At 36.3% G+C, this 21,699-nt stretch overlaps 1 protein-coding gene and 1 pseudogene across 1 annotated transcript in view; both read left to right on the forward strand.

Moving 5' to 3' along the window:
• SMCO2 (single-pass membrane protein with coiled-coil domains 2) overlaps positions 1–21,087 on the forward strand; it is a 70,623-nt gene extending 49,536 nt beyond the window's left edge. The window contains exons 5-7 of the mRNA XM_064377377.1: positions 6,543–6,630; positions 14,794–14,969; positions 20,655–21,087. Coding sequence (XP_064233447.1) covers positions 6,543–6,630; positions 14,794–14,969; positions 20,655–20,766 — 376 coding nt within the window. The 3' untranslated portion in view covers positions 20,767–21,087. The remainder of the gene's footprint in view (positions 1–6,542; positions 6,631–14,793; positions 14,970–20,654) is intronic.
• Positions 15,215–17,651, forward strand: LOC105720525 (arginine--tRNA ligase, cytoplasmic-like; annotated as a pseudogene).
• Positions 21,088–21,699: the final 612 nt, after the last annotated feature.

A 21,699-nucleotide genomic window follows, 5' to 3' on the forward strand; every position in this document is an offset into this window, starting at 1 on the left:
CAAAGGGACCCAGGTTTGGTTCCTGATACTGACATTTTTGGGATAAATTAACCAACCTTTTGAAAGCCTCAACTTTCTTCTTCTGTGAAAGGGAACTAATAACAGCTACTTCACTGATTTATTGTGGGGAGTCAGTAAAATTCTGTATGTAAAGAACTTAACACAAGGCTTGGTGTATAACTATTAATGAATGGAAGCTATTCTTAGAAATAAGTATCTCTGGCCTTTTGAACTTTCCTACCATATCCAAACTATTTCCTACAGCAGGGCTACTCTTCTAGCTGTTTCCTCACCTTTCAGTTAAACCTCTCTTTACAGAGGCCTTCTTTTGACCATCCTATACAAAATGGGCTTTTTTAAAAAAAACCTTCCAAAGCATTTATAATATTCTTTAAAAAAATTCTGTGGTTTTATTGATTCAACACCATAAATTACATTTAAAAAAATAAGGTATAATTTACATACAGTAAAGTTATATTTTTTAGCATACAGGTCTGCAAGTTTTGAAAAATGCATACAGTTGTGCCATCACCACAGTGAAGATATAGACACTTTTTTCACTGCAAATCCCTCATGCTCTACTATAGTTAACCACACTCCCCAGGCCAAGCTGCTGGCAACTGCTGATCTGTTCTCTATCCCTATTGTTTTGCCTTTTCCAAAATGTCACATAAGTGGAGTCATACAGCACGTTGTCTTTGAGTCTACTTTCTTTCTCTTGGTATGATACATTTGAGTGTTATCCATGCTGTTGCATGTATCAGTAGTTTGATTCTTTTTATTGCTAGATAGGGTTCCATTATATAAATATACCGCATTTTATCCATTCACCAATGGAAGAACATGTAGGATTTTGGGCAATTATAAATAAAGATTCCATAAACATTCATGTATAGGATTTTATGTGAACATACATTTTAATTTTTCTTGGGTAAACAATCAGGAATGGGAATGCTGGGTTGTATCATAAGTGTATTATTTGTATTTTTAAGAAACCACTGAATGATTTTAAAATGGCTTTCAAACAGTGTGTGAGAGTTCCAGTTGCTCGGCATCCTCACTAGCACTTGATATTATCAGCTTCTTTTTTTACTGCAACCATTTAAATGCATTTCAATTTGCATTTAGCTAATAACTAGTGATATTGAACATCTTTTTATGTGCTTATTTGCCATAGGTATATCTTCTTGGATGAAATTCTGTTTATCTTTTGCCCATTCTGAAAATTGGGTTGCTGGGTTACTTGTTATTTATAGGTTGGTGTGTTCCTGCTTTTCTAGTTCCTTGAGGTGCATAGTTGGATTGTTTATTTGAAATCTTTCTACTTTTTTGATGTAGATGTTTATTGCTGTAAGCTTCCCTCTTCATCTGGCTTTTGCTGTCTCTGATAAGTTTTGGTAGGTGTGTGTTTTCATTTGTATCAAGCAATTTTAATTTCCTCCCTTATTTCTTCCTTGACCCAATGGTCATTCAGGAGCGTGTTGTTTAATTTTCATACATTTCTATAGTTTCCAAAGTTCCTCTTGATATTGATTTCTAGTTTTATTCCAGAGTGGTCTGAGAAGATACTTAATATGAATTTGATGTTTTAAAATTTGTTGGGACTTGTATCGTGGCCTAACATATGGTCTATCACAGAGAATGTTCTATGTGCTGATGAGAAGAATGTATATTCTGCAGCCATTGCAGTAAATGTTCTGTAAATATCTGTTAGATCCATTTAGTCCAAAGTGCAGTTTAAATCCAATGTTTCTTTGTTAATTTTTTGCCTAGATGATATGTCCAATGCTGTGAGTCTGGCATTAAAGTCCCCAACTGTTATTGTATTGAAGTCTGTTTCTCCCTTTAGATCTAGTAATATTTGCTTTATATATCTGGGTCCTCCAGTGTTGGATGCATATATATTTAGAATTATTGTATCCTCTTGTTAGATTGTTCCTTTTATCATTATATAATACCTTTTTTTGTCTCTTTTTACAGTTTTTGACTTAAAGTCTGTTCTAAGCATAGCCACTCCTGCTTGCTTTATATGATACTCTTCTTTGTCTCTTTTTACAGTTTTTGACTTAAAGTCTGTTCTTAGCATAGCCACTCCTTGCTTTTGATTTTCATTTGCATGAAATATTTTTTCCATTTCTCCACTTTCAGTCTATATGTGTCTTTACAGTGAAGTGAGTTTCTTTTAGGCAGCATATAATTGGGTCATTTTAAAAAAATCCATTCAGCCACTCTGTATCTTTTAAATGGGAAATTTAATCCGTTTATATTCAAGATTATTATTGATAAGTAAGGACTTATTCCTGTCATTTTGTTGAATTGTTTTCTGGTGGTTTTGTATATCCTTATTTTGTTCCCTTATTGTTTATGATTGCAGTTTGATGGTTTTCTGTAGTGATAATCTATGACTTTTTTCCCTTTCTCATTTGTGTATCTATTCTGTCAGTGAATTTTATACTTTTGTGAGTTTTCACGATTGTAGATTTTGTTCTTTCACTGCCAGATATAGGATTTCTTTAAGCATTACTTGTGGTGATGAATTATCTCAGTTTTTGCTGGTCTGGAAACAACTTTATTTCTCTTTCATTTTTTGAAAGATAGTTTTGCTAGGTATAGTATTTTTGGCTGTCAGTTTTTTTCCTCTCAGCACTTTGAATATGTCATCCCATTCTCTCCTTGCCTATAAGGTTTCTGCTGAGAAACCTATATTAGTCTGGTGAGTATTCCCTTATATGTGACTTTTGCTGTTTTTAGAGTTCTCTCTTTTTGACTTTGACAGTTTGCCTATCATGAGCCTTGGAGAATACTTTTTTTGATATGAATCTATTTGGGGTTCTTTCAGTTTTCTGTATTTGAACGTCTTTATCTCTTGCAAGACTTTGGAAGTTTTAGCCATTATTTTGTTAAATTGTATTTTTTCAGGACTGCCCACTTCTCCTTCTGGAACTTCTAATATCCAAATATTTGGTTTCCTTATGGTGTCCCATATGTCAAGTAGGGCTTTCTTTTTTCTTTTTTATTCTTTATTCTTTTTTTTCTGACTGAGTTATTTAAAAACAACTGTCTTCAAAGTTTAGAAATGTTTTCTTCTCCTTGATCTAGTCTATTATTGAAGCTCTTTATTGTATTTTTATTTCATTCATTGAATTATTCAGTCTCAGAATTTCTGTTTGATTCAGATCATGAATTGTTTTCTTGACTTCTTTGTATTGCTTACCTGTGTTCTCTTATAGCTCACTGACTTTATTTAATATCAATATTTTGAGTTCTTCTTCAGGCATTTCATATACTTCCTTTTCATTTGGATGTTACTGGAAAATCATTTCACTTGTTTGGAGATGCCATGTTTCCTTACTTTTTCATGTTTCTTTGGTTCTTACATTGATGTATATCTGGTGTAATAGTCACTTCTTCCAATTTATGCATTGGCTTTCATAGGGAAAGATTAGTTTTTCCTAAAGCTGTATTTATAGCATTAGTTGGGTGGGTGACTTGGCTTTGATTATTGGTGGGTGGGCACCAATAATCTATCAATAATTCTATCATCTGATCATTTCTAATACTGCCTCTATTTTTTTAAGTTTTTTTTTTCTTTTTGTGAGATAGAGTCTCACTCTGTAACCCAGGCCAGAGTGCAGTGGTGCAATCTTGGCTCACTGCAACCTCCGCTTCCTGAGTTCAAGCATTTCTCCTTCCTTGTCCTCCCAAGTAGCTGGGTTTACAGGTGCATGTCACCACACTGCCTAATTTTTTTTGTATTTTTAGTAGAGATAGGGTTTCACCATGTTGACTAGGCTGGTCTCAAACTCCTAACCTCAGGCAATCCACCCGCCTTGGCCTCCCAAAGTGCTGGGATTACAGGTGTCAGCCATTGCACCCAGCCTTTTTAAAGCTTCTTATAGATTTTAGCTTCCTGCTTCTTTGCATGTCTAGTAATTCTTTATTGAATGCCAGACATTGTAAATTGTACCTCATTTGGTTTTGAGTATTCTTGAGACATTTGTGTGTACACTTAAATTTTTAGCTTTATTCTGGAACACAGTTATTTAGAAATAGTTTGACCCTTTTGAGGCTTGCTTTTCATTGTTGTAAGGCAGGACCAAAGCAGCCTTTGGTCTAGGACTATTATGACTCTACTACTGAAACAATGCCTTCTGAGTATTGTACCTGATAACTTGCATATTACAAGAGTTTTCCACTCTGGCAATTATTCTCCGCACTGCTTGATCTTTAGAGATTGTTCTGCCCGCTTCAATCTGCTACGATTTCCCTCCCATTTCAAGTAGTTTAATCACACTTGTGTGCTAATCAGTGTCTCAGCTGAAGGACCAAGTGGGACTTTCTCAAGTGGGAAGATCTCTGGAGCTTCTTCTCTGTGCAGCTGTCTCCTCTCTGGCACTCTGCTGGGCAAATCTAATCTCTGTGGTCTCCTTGAACTTCTAACTTCATCTTCTCAACTCATGGAGACCACTAGCCTTCTCCTGAATCCCCTTTCTCTGATTTGAAGTTCAAAAACTCTTTCCAGGAGTAATCTGAAGTAACTAAAGAGTCAATCTCACCTGTGAGGGGCCTGTATCCTGCACTGTCTGTTGTTCAACATCTGAAAACCGTTGTCTCATATATACTTTCCATTTTAAAATTGTTTAAAATAGGAGGCTAAATCCAATTCCTGTTACTCCATGTTGATTGAAAGCAGAAGTACCCAAAACATTAATAATATTCTCAATGGATTTTCTTGTCTGCCTGCAAATCCACATTACATTATTATCTCCAAAAGGAAAAAGACCTTGCTTATACTATTCTCTATTATAATCATCAGCATTCAGCACAATACCTGGCACATAGTAAATATTGAACAAATATCTTCTGAATTAATGTTATAAAGTATTTGGGTCAGAGGGCTTTACAGTTTGCAGAGATCTGTAGACCAAAAACTAGAAGGTGAATATGAGACTAGTCACATTAGTCTTCTTTATTAACTCTCCTCCTATTTTCTTTTATAACCCTCTTTACCTATACTTCCATTTTTATTTTTAACTTTTTATTTTGAAATAATTATAGATTCATAGGAGGTTTCAAAAATATATATACAAGGAACCCTTATTTTCAGCATTCCTGAATAGTAACATCTTACCCAACTTGAGTACACCATCAAAACCAAGATTTTGACATTGGTACAATCCAGAGAGCTTATTCAGACTTCACCATTTATACATGCACTCATCCATGTGTGTATATAACCATGACGATCAGATCCTCAGCTGAATCATTGCATAAGACTCACTTGTGTTACCTCTTTATACGGACATTTCCTCCCACCCATCCCTAACCCCTGGCAACCACTAATCTGTTCCACATGTCTATAATTATGCTATTTCATGAATGCTACATAAGTGAAATCATGCAGTTTGTCCTTCTGAGATTGGCTTTTTTTTTTTTTTTGGCTCAGCATAATTTTTTTGAGGTTTATCCAAATTGTTGCATGTGTTGATCTTTCTCTCCTTTTCATTGCTGAGTAGTCTTCCATGATATGAATCTACACAGTGTGTTTAACCATTCATCCAATAAAGGACAAATGTGTAATTTCCAGTTTGGAGATATTATGATTAAAGCTGCTTTAAACATGCATGTATTATGTGAAATAAGTCTTCATTTCTCTGGGATAATTACCCAAGGATGAAATTGCTAGGTCATATGATAAGTTAGTTTTAAGTTTTGATAGGAACTGCCAAACAATTTTCCAGAGTGGCTGAAACCTTTTGTATTTCCACTACCAATTTATGAATGATCTAGTTTTTCCACACTCTCACTAGCATTTGGTATTATATCACTATTCTTCTTTTCTTTTTTTTTCCATTGTGTTAAGTATGTAGTGATATCTCATTGTAGTACTAAGTTGCATTTCTCTAATGGCTAATGGGTGTTGACTATCCTTTTGTGTGTTTATTTGCTATCTATATAGCCTCTTGGTGAAATGTCTATGCATGCCTTTTGCTCATTTTCTAATTGGACAGGTTTTTTTTTAATGATAAGTTTTTTAGAGATTTTTATGTAGTGTAGATACAAGGTCTTTGCAAGATGTATGCTAAGCAAATATTTTTCCCTGTATGTAATTTGTCTTTTCATCCATTTAACAGAATCTTTGGGCAAACAAAAGGTTTTAATTCTGATGAGGTTTAATTAGCAATTTTCCCTCTTACAGATTATGCAATTGATGATAAGCCTAAGAACTCTTTTCCTAATCCTATGTCCCCCAAATTTTCTGTGTGTTTTTTTCTAGAAATTTTATGAATTTACATTTTAATCCTTTTAATTTTTAGCTCCTGTGTCCAGTTAGGCTTCATATCTCTTTAATATTATGTAGATTACTTAGAGTGCTTTTAACTTTTTTGAATTTCACTTACTGTCCATTGCAATACAAGCACTACCCATGCATCCTTTTATATGAGAATGGTGTTTCAGTTCTGAAAGATCGAAATTACCCCCTCTATTGAGTGATTTTTCTTAATCTGCAGGACTTAGTCCATTTCTTGGTCGGTTTGCAGTTTATTAAATGACATGCTGACCCTAAGGGACCAAATTGAAAAGCTGGAGGACAAGGACCTTGACCTTGATCAGCAGGCAAGCATTGAGGTAAGCTAGAGATTTGGGTAAGACTGAGAGGCTGGGGACTTCTCTCACTTCTTCCCCTACCACCCTACAGTCTTTTTCTTGTTATCGCCTATTGTTTATTGCCTATTAAACAATAGGCGATAACAAGAAATAAGACTCATAAGCAGGAATGCTCTCGGTGGTTGCTTCTGAGCACCCTTTTCCTGAGTAACACAGCTTTTCTCTAATGACACAAAAAACTAGACTTTTCTACTTTACCTAGAAACTCCGTTATCAAGAAACTCTATCTCGATGCCACCTTAAGATGAGTACCTTAATGGAGAACTGTTTTTCTTAATCTTTGTATATCAGCACCTAACAGTACAGATAAAATATCCAGGAAATAAATATTTGTCAAGAATTGCATCCTTAGAGTGTGAGGGATCTACCTGTGTTTGTCTTGGATGCCCCATGAATAGTTCTTGTGTTGGATTTCACAATCTCCAAAGTTTTCCAGATATTGTGTCTCCTCGCATTTCTTACAGACTCTTCTCAAGGAAAGGTTTAATTTTCAATTTTCTTTCTTTTTTTTTCTTGAGACAGCTCACTCTGTTGCCCAGGCTAGAGTGCCATGTCACGATCTCTGCTCATTGCAATCTCCACCTTCTGGGTTCAGACAATTCTTATGCCTCTACCTCTTGAGTAGCTGGGATTATGGGTGTGCACCACCACGTGTGGCTAATTTTTTGTAATTTTAGTAGAGGTGGGGTTTTGTCATGTTGTCCAGGCTGATCTCAAACTCCTGGCCTTAAGCAATCTGCCCACCTTGGCCTTCAATGAGCTGGGATCATAGGCATGAGCCACCACACCCAGCCTAATGTTCCGTTTTCTTAGTAATAGAATATTAGAGCTGAAAGGTAGAGATCAACTTGTGACACAAGTGAGATTTCAGAGTCCTGCCAGATAGTTTTTCTGCTTTAAAGAAAGGTCCCTGAAAAAGAAAAAAGTCCATTTCTAACAACCTCTTTTAACTGAAATTGCTGGCTTCAATTTTAACTCAAGCCCAAGAGTTTAAATTGAGTGGATTTTGGAAGCAGTGAAAGACAAAAGTCTCTTTTATTGTAGGAAGGTATTATTTATTTGGACCTCTTACATATTAAAAGTCATTTACAGATCAGTGCAGATCTATTGCCTGGGGGAAAAATTACATTTAACTGATATAGTCCAACATTTTGAGTCACAGTCTCATTTTGTATGAGTTGAAAGAGTTTTTTTCACTATCTCTGGGCTTTGGAAATTGCGAACTATAAAAAAGGGAAGAGGACAAAGGCCAAGAAATATTCTGCTTTAGAAAATTTCCTCCTAAAGTCAGCTGTTAGTATTACAAAAATGTAGATTTCAGTAGCAGGTGGGGGTAGGGAAGGAGGAGTATTAAAAGACTGAGGAGAAAGATAGAGAAACACACACATAAGTGAAAGTGAGATTTTATTTAGAAGGCGGAGCTTGGGATAATATGCAAGAGGAAGGCATCACACACATATATGGAAATTGTCTATGCTGGGGATGCACAGTTTTGTATACATATTAAAAACAACAACAAAACAGGCACAAGCTTAAAAACTAGAAACAATCCAAATATCTGCCAGTTGCCATGTGGATAAACTGCAGTACATGTATGTGATGGAATACTACTCAGCAATAAAAAGGAGCAAACTTCTGATTGATCCAACAACATGAATGAATCTCACATGCATTACGCTAAGTGAAAGAAGCCAGACTCAGAAGACTACTTACGTACTTTGTGCTTCTGTTTACATAACTCTGAAAAAGGCAAAACTGTAGGAACTGGAAGTAGATTAGCAGTTAGTTACCCGGGTTTAGTGGAGGAAGGGGGATGGGGATTGACAAAGGGGTATAAGGAAATTTAGGGGCTGATGGAAATATTCTGTATCTTTTTGTAGTGGTGATTACACAACAGTTTGCATTTATCAAAATTCATAGAACTATATAATTTAAAAAGTGAGTTTTACTGTAAGTTATATCTAAGTAAATGTGTCTTCAAAAAAATGGCACAAGTTCTGACTCAAGAAGCCTACAGTCTGATGGAAAAGGCTATATAAAAAGAAATGTAGTAATATATATAAAGGTGAAGCTTTAAATTGTTGGCTGAGTGTGGTGACTCATACCTGTAACCCCAACACTTTGGGAGGCCAAGGGAGGAGGATCACTTGAGGCCAGGAGTTTGAGACCAGCCACAGCAACATAGCAAGACCCCTATATCTACAAAAGATTTAAAAATTAGCCAGGTATGGTGGTGCATGCCTGTACTCCCAGCTGCTCAGGAGGCTGAGGTGGGAGGATCACCTCCTGGACTCAGGAGGTCAAGGCTTCAGTAAGCCATGATCAGTGAGCCACTGCATGTCAGCCTGGGCAACAGAGTGAGACCCTACCTCAACAAACAAACAAACCAATAAAAAACAAAAACAACAAAATAAATAAATAAATAAATACAATTGTTACAGAAACAAAGTTAGTAGGAATGGCTGTAGGTTTACTCTGATGAAGGGGAAAGTGAAGATTGTTAGAAATAGATACAGGAACAGCAGATAAAGTGGGAAAATTAAAGGAGAAATAAGTTAATAAAATAGTATCACATGTATTGGCTCACTTATTTGCCATAAAGAAATGGAATAGCTAAGAAAGGCATGAAAGGGGAGGAGGAAAAATTGGTAAAATTATTTTTTAAAGCAAAACAGAAACAAAAGTATTTGAAAGAACTTCAAGCTACAGAGAGGACTTCGAGGTGGCCTTTGGGTGTTATTTGGCCTAATATTGAGTCCCCAAGCCATGAAACTTTCTAAATTCTCCATGTGAATTTCTCGACGCATTCAGAGACTGACCTTGTCCCAGTTCTCTTTGAAAAGGGCTATATGAAGATGTTTACTCTGTAAATAAACTAGGATAGCAAATGAAAGGTGATTGTCACAGCACAGCTCCTCTCTAAATAATTAAACCACCCAATTCAGGGATTGGTAATGAATAAATGTGTTAAAAAAAATAGGTATACTGTGCATCCTCCAAGTACCTATAAGCTACTTGAAGATAAATATTCTTGTTACTTATATCCAACTAGCATGATGCCTAGCTCAGTGGCCACTTACATAGGATGTGGTCAGTAATATTTTGTTGATGTAATTAATGTTGATTTTAGAGATTGGTACCCAGGATAGTTATGAAAGGAAAAAAATCCAGCTTCTATTAAATCTCAAACTTTATTTTCTATCATAAATGGCCTTTCTCCTAAAAATCATTTGTTTTGCTTAAATTCCACGTATCATTCATTATGACTTTTTTTTTCTTTGGAGACAGGGTCTCATTCTGTCACCCAGGCTGGAGTGCAGTGGCACCATCATGGCTCACTGAAGCCTTTACCTCCTGGGTTCAGGAAGTGATCCTCCCACCTCAGCCTCCTGAGTAGCTGAGACTACAGGCACACACACCACACCCAGCTAATTTTTCTTTTTTTATTTTTCATTTCTTTCTTTCTTTTTTTTTTTTTTTGTACATATGGGTTTTCACTGCGTCATCATGTCATCAGCCCAGGCTGGTCTTGAACACCCAGGCTCAAGCAATTCTCCCACTGCAGGTTTCCAAGTAGATAGGACTACAGATGTGTGCCACCCCGCCCAACAATTTTTAATTTTTTGTGGAGGTAGGGGTCTCACTATGTTGCCCAGTCTGGTCTTAAACTCCTGGATTCAAGCATTCTCCTGCCTCAGCTTCCCAAAGTGCTGGGATTACCAGCATGAGCCACCACACCTGGTCCCAACTTTTGTTTTATACTCCCTTTTTTAAATGGGAGATCATGAAAATGTAGAAAGCAATTAGAAGAATTGGATAACAAATTTGACAAGGTAGTGACAAAATGGTTTTACAATTAAGAAAGAAAACAGTGCTTCAAATAAATCTCAGATTTAGAGAATTTCAGGGAATGTAATCTAAAATTCAATGAAAGACATACTCAGAATTTTAGATCCAGAAGGGAACTTACTGTTGCTTAGTCTGTACCCTCATTTTCAGAAATAAAAAGTGTGACTCAAAGAGATACGGTGATGAAGTGACTTGCCCATATTTCCAGATGCAAAGAACTGGTCTTGTACTTCCTTTCTCATTATAGATATACACACACACACAACACATACACATGTATTTTTTCTTCTAAAAGAAGTAAGGCATGCTGATTATATGTATGTGTGTGTATATATATATTACATATATATAATTTTTTAATATATATGTATATATATTACATATATATATATATAATTTTTTTTTTTAGATAGAGAGTCTCATTCTGTTGCCCAGGTTGGAGATCAGTGGCACCATCTCAGCTCACTGCAGCCTCCACCTCCCAGGTTTAAGTGATTCTTGTGCCTCAGTCTCCCCAGTAGCTGGGACTACAGGGGCACACCACCACAGCTGGCTCACTTTTTTGTATTTTTTGTAGAGAAGGTGTTTCACCATGTTAGCCAGGGTGGTCTCGAACTCCTAACCTCAAGCAATCCATCCACCTTGGCCTCCCAAGTGCTGGGATGACAGGCGTGGGCCACCATGGCTGGCGGCATGCTTATTTTAACAAAACATTATGAAATGATTTCATATAAAAATGAAAACTAATCCTCCTCCCTTAAAGACAAACACAATTAACATGTTAGTATATTTATATTCTTCCAATTTTTTATACATGTATTTACACATTGTTTTGATGGGATCATATTACACATATTGTTTTGCAACTGCTTCAGCACTTAGCATTTTTTCTTCAACAATTTTCTCTGCTAGTAGATGTCATTTTACTTTTTTTTCACTCCAATATAATGCAGGGCTTGATATTTGAATGTATTAATTTTATTTTTTGGATATTTGGGGCTTTATAATCAATGTTTACCATTACAGACTATGCCTCAAAAATCCATGCCTTTGATTGCTCTTGCAAGTACTTCTTTAAGCATCTATTTCTGAGGCTGGGCATGGTGGCTCACATCTATAATCCTAGCACTTTGGGAGGCCATGGCGGGTTGCTTGAGCCCAGGAGTTCAAGACCAGCCTGGGCAACATGATGAAACCCTGTCTTCACTTTTCAAAAGAAGACATACATGTGGCCAAGAAACATAAAAAAACTCAAGATCACTGATTATTAGAGAAATGCAAATCAGAACCACAATGAGATATCATCTCACACACTGGTCAGAATGACTATTATTAAAAAGTCCAAATATAACAGATGTTGGTGAGGTTGTGGAGAAAAGGGAACACTTACACATTGTTGGTGGGAGTGTAAATTAGTTCAACCATCATGGAAAGCAATGTGGTTATTCTTCGAAGAGCTAAAAGCAGAACTGTCATTCGACCCAGCAATCCCATTATTGTGTATATACCCAGAGGAATATAAATCATTCTACCATAAAGACACATGAACATGAATGTTCATTGCAGCACTATTCACAATAGCCAAGATATAGAATCAACCTAAAATCCCATCCATGACAGATTGGATAAAGAAAATGTGATACATATACACCATGGAATACTGTGCATCCATAAAAAGAATGAGATTGTGTCTTTTGTGGGCACATGGTTGGAGCTGGAGGTCATTATCCTCAACAAACTAACTCAAGAACAGAAAATCAAATACCACATTTTCTCACTTATAAGTGGGATCCAAATGATGAGAACTTATGAACACAAAGAAGGAAACAGACTCTGGGGTTTGTTTGAGGGTAGAGGGTAGGAGGAGGGAGAGGAGCAGAAAGAATAACTGTTGGTTACTGGGCTTAATTCCTGGGTGATAAAATAATCTGTATAACAAACCCCCATGACATAAATTTACTTATGTAACAAAGCTTCACATGTACCCCTAAACCTAAAATAAAAGTTAAAAAAAAAAGAAAGAGACCCCATCACTACAAAAAATTTTAAAAACTAGCTGGGCATGGTGGCACATGCCTGTAGTCAAGCTACTCAGGAGACTGAAGTGGGAGGATCGCAGAGGCTGCAGTGAGCCATGATCACACCACTGCACTCCAGCCTGGATGACAGGGTGACACCTTGTTTCCAAAAACAAAAAAATCAATTTCTGTAAGTGTCATCTTTAGAATTCATTTTTCTTGAATCCCAGTATACTCTTTTCCTGCTATAGCTCTGCTTTTCAGGGTATCCTGAATGTCTCTTAGTGTATGATTAATTTAAAGCCTTTAAAGGCATTCTTTACTTGTGACACACGTGCAACTGGCATTCATGTCTTAGAAGGTGATGGTTTGCTTTCAGCCTGTGTCTTGTACTTACTGACAGAAACCAGCCAAAACCATCTGTTATCTCTACCTGGCAACCTGTAGGAGACATGAGAAGAGAAAAAGAACCAGATCTCTTTGTGGACAGCTCTTTTGCAAAGCTGTTGGGCCTGAATATTCAATCTGACATAATGAAGACTTACATTCACAAATTTTAAAATTTTAAATATTTAAAAGAAATTTTTTCTCAGAAACATAACTATGTTTCTTCAATTTGTGTCCTGGTAGAAGTTTTTTAAGGAGCAAGGAAGGAGTAATGAGTAGAGGGAAGCATGATTTCTTATTAACTGCTGTTGTGTAAATGCATACTTCTGAAGTATTGAAAATAATCTTGTTAATACTATGGTTATGCCACTTACAGTCTGCAATTTATAATTACACAATGAATTTGCTCTAAGAGGAAGAAGTTTTCTGAGTAAAAGTAAATTTCAATGAAGCACTTTATAAGGGTTGTCAGAATAAGTGAGATTTTATTGTACAAACCAGAAAAATATAAATTTCACTTTACCAAGAATTGTGGATGTAAGATTTCAGTTATGCAATTCCAACAATGGTAAGATCAGATAATATATCTAAATACAATGGTCATTCTTTGCCTAGAGTGACAGTGCAACACATACTGGTCTCTTTCTTTTTTTAAATTTTTATTTATTTTTAAAATTAATATTATACTTTAAGCTCTGGGATACATGTGCAGAACATGCATGTTTGTTACATTGGTATACATGTGCCATGGCGGTTTGCTGCACCCATCAACCCATTGTCTACATTAGGTATTTCTCCTAATACTATCCCTCTCCTGGCCCCCCAATCCCCGACAGGCCTGGGTATGTGATGTTCACCTCCCTGTGTCCATGTGTTCTCATTGTCCAACTGCCACTTAAAAGCGAGAACATGTGGTGTTTGGTTTTCTGTTCCTGTGTTAGTTTGCTGAGAATGATGGTTTCTAGTCTTATGGCCTTCCTCCTCCCCTCTGGCCTTCTGCTTGGGCCAACAGAACATTTGCAGTTCCAGTGTACTCCCAAGCTCTCATGCCCCTGTGCTACCTCTACTTCTCATCCCACTATCTGGTGCTTGCCCTTCATGTCTACACATTACCCGTTCTTCGAGGCTCAGCTCACAGGTCATCTCTTCATCGAGATGTCTCCTAATTTCCATTACCTCAAAAAATAACTTCATCTTTGAACTCCTCCCACAAGATCTTAGACATTGAGTAAATGTGATTGGGTGAATGAAACAACAAAAGAATAAATGTATCATTTTTCATGTATATCTTCATTCAAGAATGAATGTCAGCTGCTCTGAGGCCGACTCATCCCACCTATCTTGAGTAGATGACCCCATCACCAAACCTCAGCCACTCTCTGATCCCACACCCTATTTGTTTTCTCTTTAGCATGTATCTTAACATGTAATATAGAATGTATGTATGTGTTTAGTGTTTATCACTTGCCCCCAGCCCCTGTAACAGATTGCGTTCTTTGTCTATTTTGTTAACACTGTATCTTAGAAGCTGGTAGCAGTACTCACCCAATAAATATGCTTTGCATAGATGAACGAATTGAGTAAAGGAATTCAGTACAAGGATATCTTTCTACATTAATAATCTAGTGGTTAAAGATTAGCATGTGGGTTTTGTTCAGTTTCCTACTGTGGTGCTACCTTACACTGTGAATACGTAAGCCTCCTTCCATTCGAGATGCACCTGCCAATAATCTTTTCCTGGGACCTATGTGTGATTTCTAATGTGGGTCCCTGAGGTGATCCAGAGGAAAAGCACTCTGCATTATCTATAGAAAGACTTGGAGACATTTAGAATTTTTTTTAAGGTACTTGATTGCTCTTTTTTTTTTAGAAATTTTGCAAGAATGTGAAACTGCTGAATGCAAAGCTGAGGATGTGTCAAATGGAGGCAGAGGACACCGACTCTCACAGTTCTGAAGAAACAGATGTGGAGGAGATGGAGGCCCTGCTTCCTCAGGCCCCAGCATCCTTTTTAGTGCAGAACTCTCTTCCCCGCATGACAGTGTGGTAAGTCAGAGCAACGGGCCATGCAGGACTGGATGAAGGCCCCAAAATGTTTGGATTCTACTGAGACTGATTTTTTTTCAAGTGTTGATTAAAATGTTTTATTTTCTTTTGTAAATTATCTATGTTCTTTAAAAGTCTATATGTTATTGGAGTCATAGTATTTTTCTTATTTAGATAAAGATCTATTGCATTCAATATATAGATATAGATTGCTTTCTTTTTGCTTTAGATAAATCTAAGGATATATGACCAAAGACCTCCTGTGGGTGGCTATTAATGTCAATTATATTTTTAGTTAGTCTGTTCCTTTTTGCCTGAAGACTCTTTCAAACAACATTAAGTCAACACTTTAATTTTAAATTTTCCTCCCATGATGGCTACACATTTGGAGAAGCTTCTCTATATATCTCTATAGATATATAGACAGAGATTTATGTATAGAGAGATATAAATAGATCTATCTATCTATCTATCTATCTATCTATCTATCTATCTATCTATCTATATCTGTCTCTAAAATCTATCTCTATTTATCTAAAATCTTAAAAGATAGTATCTACACATGATGAGGCAACTGCCTCCACCAAAAGAACATAACCGATAAGAAATTTGAAAAGTTTTGTTTGCTGGGCAGGATGCCTTCCCCTTGGACAATATTGGAAACACATGACCAGAAAATGCTGGCTCTTTGGATCCTGTTCAGGAGATGCCACACCATCATTTACACTCTGAGCAGTAATTTCCTCTAAGGAAATATTATATTTTTGATTCTTTACCTCCAGCCACCAACCTAAGTAGAATCTCAGCTCTGTTTTCTATCAAGTCCTTTGCCCATTTAAAAAAAAATTGTTTTTTGTTTTTTGGTTTTTTTTTGCTGTTGAGTTGTAAAAGTTTATGTGCACATCTTGCACATAATCCTGTCAGAGAGCCCATAGCATGTTATTGAAATTAAAGTTTTCACATGTCTTCTCCTAACACTCCAAGGGGTACATAAAAGCATGAATTTGTCTTCATAATTTTGGAACTTGACATATACTGAGATGCTACCACAGGTCGACCATTATAGGTGAGAGCATATGCCGCCTCTTTGAATTTGCAGGATATGATGTGCTCAGGTTAAACCATGTAGGAGATTGGGGACCAGTTTGGCATGCATATTGCTCAGCTGCAAAATAAATTTCCAGCTTATCTAACAGTTTCATCTTCTATTGGGAATCTTCAGGCCTTTTATAAGTAATCTAAGAGATTTGATACTGAGGAGGAGTTTAAGAAATGAGCATATCAGTGTGTCATTCTGTTCCAGAGTAAAAACCCAGATATTATAAAAGCTTGGATGTTTATCTGTGATGTCTCCTGCCAAGAGTTTAGTAAAATCTATGATGCTGTGGACATCTCTTTAATGGATAGAGGGAATCCTTCTATCAAGATAGGATGAATGATGTAAAGGAATTTGATGATAGATGATTTGTACAAGTGGATGAGGGCAGAAAGTCTGTGTTGGTCCCAGGATTTTCCACAGCCTTAACCATGGTAAAATCAGATGGAGACTGGGTACAGTGGCTCACGCCTGTAATCCAAGCACTTCGGGAGGCTGAGGCAAGTGGATCACTTGAGCCCAAGGAGTTCCAGACCAGCCTGGGCAACATGACGAAACCTTGTATCTACCAAAAAAAAAAAAAAAAAAAAAATTAGTGACACATGCCTGTAGTCCTAGCTACTTGGGAGACTGAGGTGGGAGGATCACCTGAGCCAGGGAAGTCAAGGCTGCAGTAAGCCTTGAGATCATGCCACTGCAATCCAGCTTGGGCAGCAGAGTGAGACCTGGTTTTGAAAAAAAAAAAATCAGATGGAGGTTACAACTATGATGCATCTGATCTGGCTGCTCTTGAACAAATACTATTTGAGGAAAAAGCAGATATGGTTATCTCTGGGTGGACAGTGGACAATCTCTGCACTTCCAGACATTATTTTCTGCTGCTCAAATGATTGGTTGGCATGACCCTAAAGTAACTCAAGTCTCCCATGCTGGATTTGGTGTGATGCTAGGGGAAGACAAGAAGTTTAATATATATTCAAATGAAACAGTTCATCTCATAGGCCTGGAGTAAGGACAATAATGATCCATGAACAAATTGAAAGAAAAAGAAAGGGACAAGGTCTTAACTGCAGAGGAATTGAAGGCTACTTAGACATCTGTTGCTTATGGCTGTATTAAATAAACTTTCCCATAACCGGTTGACTGACAACATCTTCTCATTTGACAAAATGCTAGATGACAGAGGAAATACGGCTGCTTACTTTTTGCATGGTTTCACTAGAACCAGGTGTACTGCAAACGTGGCCAATATTGATGAAGAGATGCTCCAAAACACTGCTTGACAGACCAAGATTATTTTGCACCATGAGAAGGAATAGAAACAAGGCCAGTGCATTTTATGATTCCCTGAGATACTGCAAAAGATTTTAGATGACTTATTTCTGTACACTCTTGTGGTTCTATGTATTAGCTGGCAACTACTTTCACAGAGTTCTATTATCACTGCTATTGTGTGGAGAAAGATTGACAAGACTGGGGAGGTATTGAAGGTGAACATGTGGTGTGCACGGCTGTGTGAAGCAGTAGAGGCTGTAATGGCCAAGGGGTTCCATATCCCTGGAATAAAACCTGTCCAAAGGATGTAATCCTGCTTAGGTTTGAACACAATGTTTTTAACAAAGTGATCACTAGCATTGTTTGCCTTTTTTTTTTTTTTACAACCATGATGCAAACACAAGAACATTAAGAACATTTGTCAACTGTGAAAAAAAAAAAAAAGAACTCTTACAACTCAACAACAAAAAGATAAACAACCCAGTTTGAAAAATAGGCAAATGACTTGGATACACATTTCTTCAAAGAAGACACATAAATGGTCAACAAGCACGGGAAAAGATGTTCAGCATCATTGGTCATTAAAAAAATGTAAATCAAAACCACAGTGAACCACAGTGAGATATCACTTAACATCCACTAAGATGACTACAGTAAAAAAGACAGACAATAACGAGCATTGAAGAGGATGTGGAGAAATTGGAACGCTCATATATCACTAGTGGGATTGTAAAATGGTACAACCACTTTTGAAAACAATTTGGCAGTTTCTAAAACAGTTAAATATAGAATTACCACATGATTCAGCAATTATACTCTTAGATATATACTCAAAAGAACTGAGGATGTATGTCCACACAAAAGCCTGTATACAAATGTTCATGGCAGCATTATTCATAATAGCCAAAAAGTAGAAACAATCCGAATGTCCATTAACTGATGAATGGAAAAACAGAATATGGTGTAGCCACACAATGAAGTATTTATTTAGCTCCAACAAAGAATGAAGTACTGATATATCTATATGATCTTAGAAAACCTTATGTCCAATGAAAGCCACACACAAAGGAACATTGAAATGATTCCATTTATATGAATGTTCAAAGTAGGAAAATCCGAATAGATCGAAAGTAGATTCATAGTTGCCAGGCACAGAGTGTTGGGGAATAGGGAGATAGTGACTGCTTCAGCGAATGGGGTTTCTTTTTGGGGTGATGAAAATTTCCTGGAATTAGATAGTGGTGGTGATAGTTACACAGCCTTGTGAATAAACCAAAAGCCTCTGGGTTGTACAATGTGTCAGGTGAATTTTATAGTATGTGACTAATAACTCAAAACCAACCAGCCAGACAAACAAGTAAATAGCTGAATACCTTTCACTTATTGCTTTATTGTGTTATATGGGAGGATTATAATCAGGTTGAGTTGCTCATCTTTTTCTCACGATTGCATTATAATTAAGATTGCCTGAAATTTTGCCCAATCTCTTGTTAGAGAACTGGAAACACATTGGTTTAACTAAAGCATATTTATACACTAACATTTTGAAGAAGTTTGTCTTGTGGATTAATTCAATCATTATGAATTGATTTTTGCTGTTTTGTAGCTTCACAAGGTAGCCTTTTACTGATAATGTCCTCTGGCCCTTCAGTTCCCTTTATGGTCATCCCCTATGTACTGACCATAAATAATGTGGAAATATTAGAAAAGATCAAAGGTTTTACACATGGCAAGGTTTGAAAATTAAATAAATAGTATTCAAAAGTTAAAAGATATTTTATTCTTTACAGAAGATAAGCTTAAAATGAACAAAATTATTAGTGACACATTTTTTTGGTTTTGTACAGGTGATATGAAAAACCTCAATTTAATTTAGTAACTATAATTTTTTCCAAAGAAAAATGTCTGGGTCTTTTAAAATAAATACCATGCTTAGTAACAGAAATTTTAAATATTTTAATTGTATTGATTTTTGTAAATAAAAATCAAATGATTCATTCCCGTCAAGAAATAAATATGAATTTAACTGTACCAAGAGTATTTACCACAGGACAGAAAAAATAAGACAAGTATAAACAAAAGGGAAAAATTAAACTAAAAACTAAGACAAAATAAAAAGAATGAATGAATAAATGGAAGAAAGGAAAAAAGATTAAAAATGTATCTGGTTATATTTGGGTGACGAGATTATAATTTCTTCATTTCTCTGTTTTCCACATTATCTTTGATTTAGAAAATGTGTTTACTTTCCAAAAACTTAATGTTAAAATGTGTTTCTTTGAAAATGTCATAGTTTAGTATTTCCAAAGATGACTGGTTTTTAAATTTAGGAAGAACAGTGTTTATTTACTAGATATGTTTTTGTAGTGAGTTGTTTCTCTTTTCATAAGAAAGAACAAATCTGCCTTTGGTGCTCCTTGATGGCAGGACACATTTGCTTCCTGTTATCAGCTCTCTAAGCCCCTTCCTAATAGAGTATCTTAAGAACATTGACTCTTTAATAAATGTGTGAAGTGAAAGCAATTATGTGTGGAACTGCCAAGTGATAGCCAGTGGCAAGATAATGGCAAGAAACTTGGCTCGGGTTTGTAAAACTCATTGAGGTAGGTCACAAAATTGATTTATGGCTAACGTTATGCTCTAGATTTTCTCTTCTGATGTATTAGAGACGGTAATTATCTCAGCACTTGGATTATCTATGACATTTCTTCTTTGTGTTCTTCTGGATTTTCTACCCTAATCATGTATCACATTTATAACTAGAAAATAGTAACGCAAGGACTTAGAATCCTATAAATAAAATATGCCATAGATGCAACCCAGAAGGAGGAGTCCTCAAGGATTTAAAAAAGCTTCTATTACATTATAAATAAAAGTCTGGCACCAGGACAAAACCTAGGGACAAAGAGCTCTCAATTCCTTTTATCACATTATACTTTATGTCCTGGGGAAAATCTAACTGCTTGGGCCTTTATTTGCCCCAGAAGAGGCATTAGTTACCTCAACAGTGAGGTAAAGATTGCAATAACCTGCTAGAATGTGCGAAGGACATTTCAAAGGAAAGAACCCCACAATATCCAGGGGTTTTATTGTTTCATGGCTATAGAATCTTGAAATTCCAATGCCAGCCCTACCGTGGACAGAAATAAGTGCTCCTCCATCCCAACCTGCTGCTTTTACAAATGTAAACTGAAGTCAAGAGAAACTCAATTACTTAGGTGAAGTTATAGAGCTACCGGGGTGGAGGCGCCAGAAATCTATCAATGTGATTATTTTCAGAATTTTTTTAACACACATTTTTTCTCTCTTTGTAGGAAACGTGCACTGAGGATTTTCATCATGTTTTATGTCCTCATCATCGCTGGACTTTTATGTTACATACTATTTTTTGATGCTACGTTTTTCTCTTTGAAAGGGCGCTTCTGAGAATGCTTGGGCGCTGCGCCGTGTGTGACCTACGGGAGGTGATAGACTAGCCTTTCTTGAATTTGGAGGTGGAAGACTTGTTACCCTCCTAAAGATACAGAAATTACTGTCACCCTACTTATTTTCTCCCCAGTAAAAATTCTGGCTGTTCCTGTAGTGTGCTGGCTAACTTATTTTTCAAAAAATACTGTACAATATTTTTGTAAAGAACGTTGTAATTATACAGAAGTTGATTGGTCGCACACAAAAATGTAAACAGCTTATCCTTACCCTCATCAGTCACAATGCCTTCTCGAATCATTCCACACTTTGTTGAAAACATTTTCTTCAAACCACTAGCCTTCGTTCTCCCCCAACATGGGGTATGTTGAGATGATAGAGTATTATCTCCCATGGTTATCTTCTCCATTTTGACCTCTGATGTCTCAAAAAAGAAAGCATAAAATTCTTTCTCCTCCACTGAATCCAGTTTTACTTCAATTGAATCGGAGCCCTACTTTGGAGATAGTTGGCATTTCTTGGCTTTTCTCCTTCACATTTGCTTCTTCTTTTGATAACAACACCCGAATTTTGCTTTGAAAGAACTATTCCCAGCGAGCATAATTATAGGCGGTCTTTCTGTCAGTGTCCCCTGTCTTCCTATTAATAAGAGCTGGAAATATGTTGCATCAGTCACTCTCTGTAAGTGAGAATTTTAAGGAAAATCACACACAAAAATGGAAATGATTGGACCTTCGATTTTGTAAACAATTCCATATATTTTTCTACTTAAATTAGCCAGACCAGTTCCGTTGCTTACAATCAAAGAAAGTCTGATACAGTAGAGAATTTTGAATGCTAGACTAGAGTGTTTTATCTCTAACTTTGTAGGTAATGGGAAAATGCTAACGTTTATTTTTAATATAAAAAATAGTTAAATGTGCAGGAATAATA

The sequence above is a fragment of the Aotus nancymaae genome, unplaced genomic scaffold (genome assembly GCF_030222135.1).
Source record: "Aotus nancymaae isolate 86718 unplaced genomic scaffold, 86718_ANA_hifiasm-v0.15.2.pri h1tg000016l, whole genome shotgun sequence".
NCBI classification, from domain to species: domain Eukaryota; kingdom Metazoa; phylum Chordata; class Mammalia; order Primates; family Aotidae; genus Aotus; species Aotus nancymaae.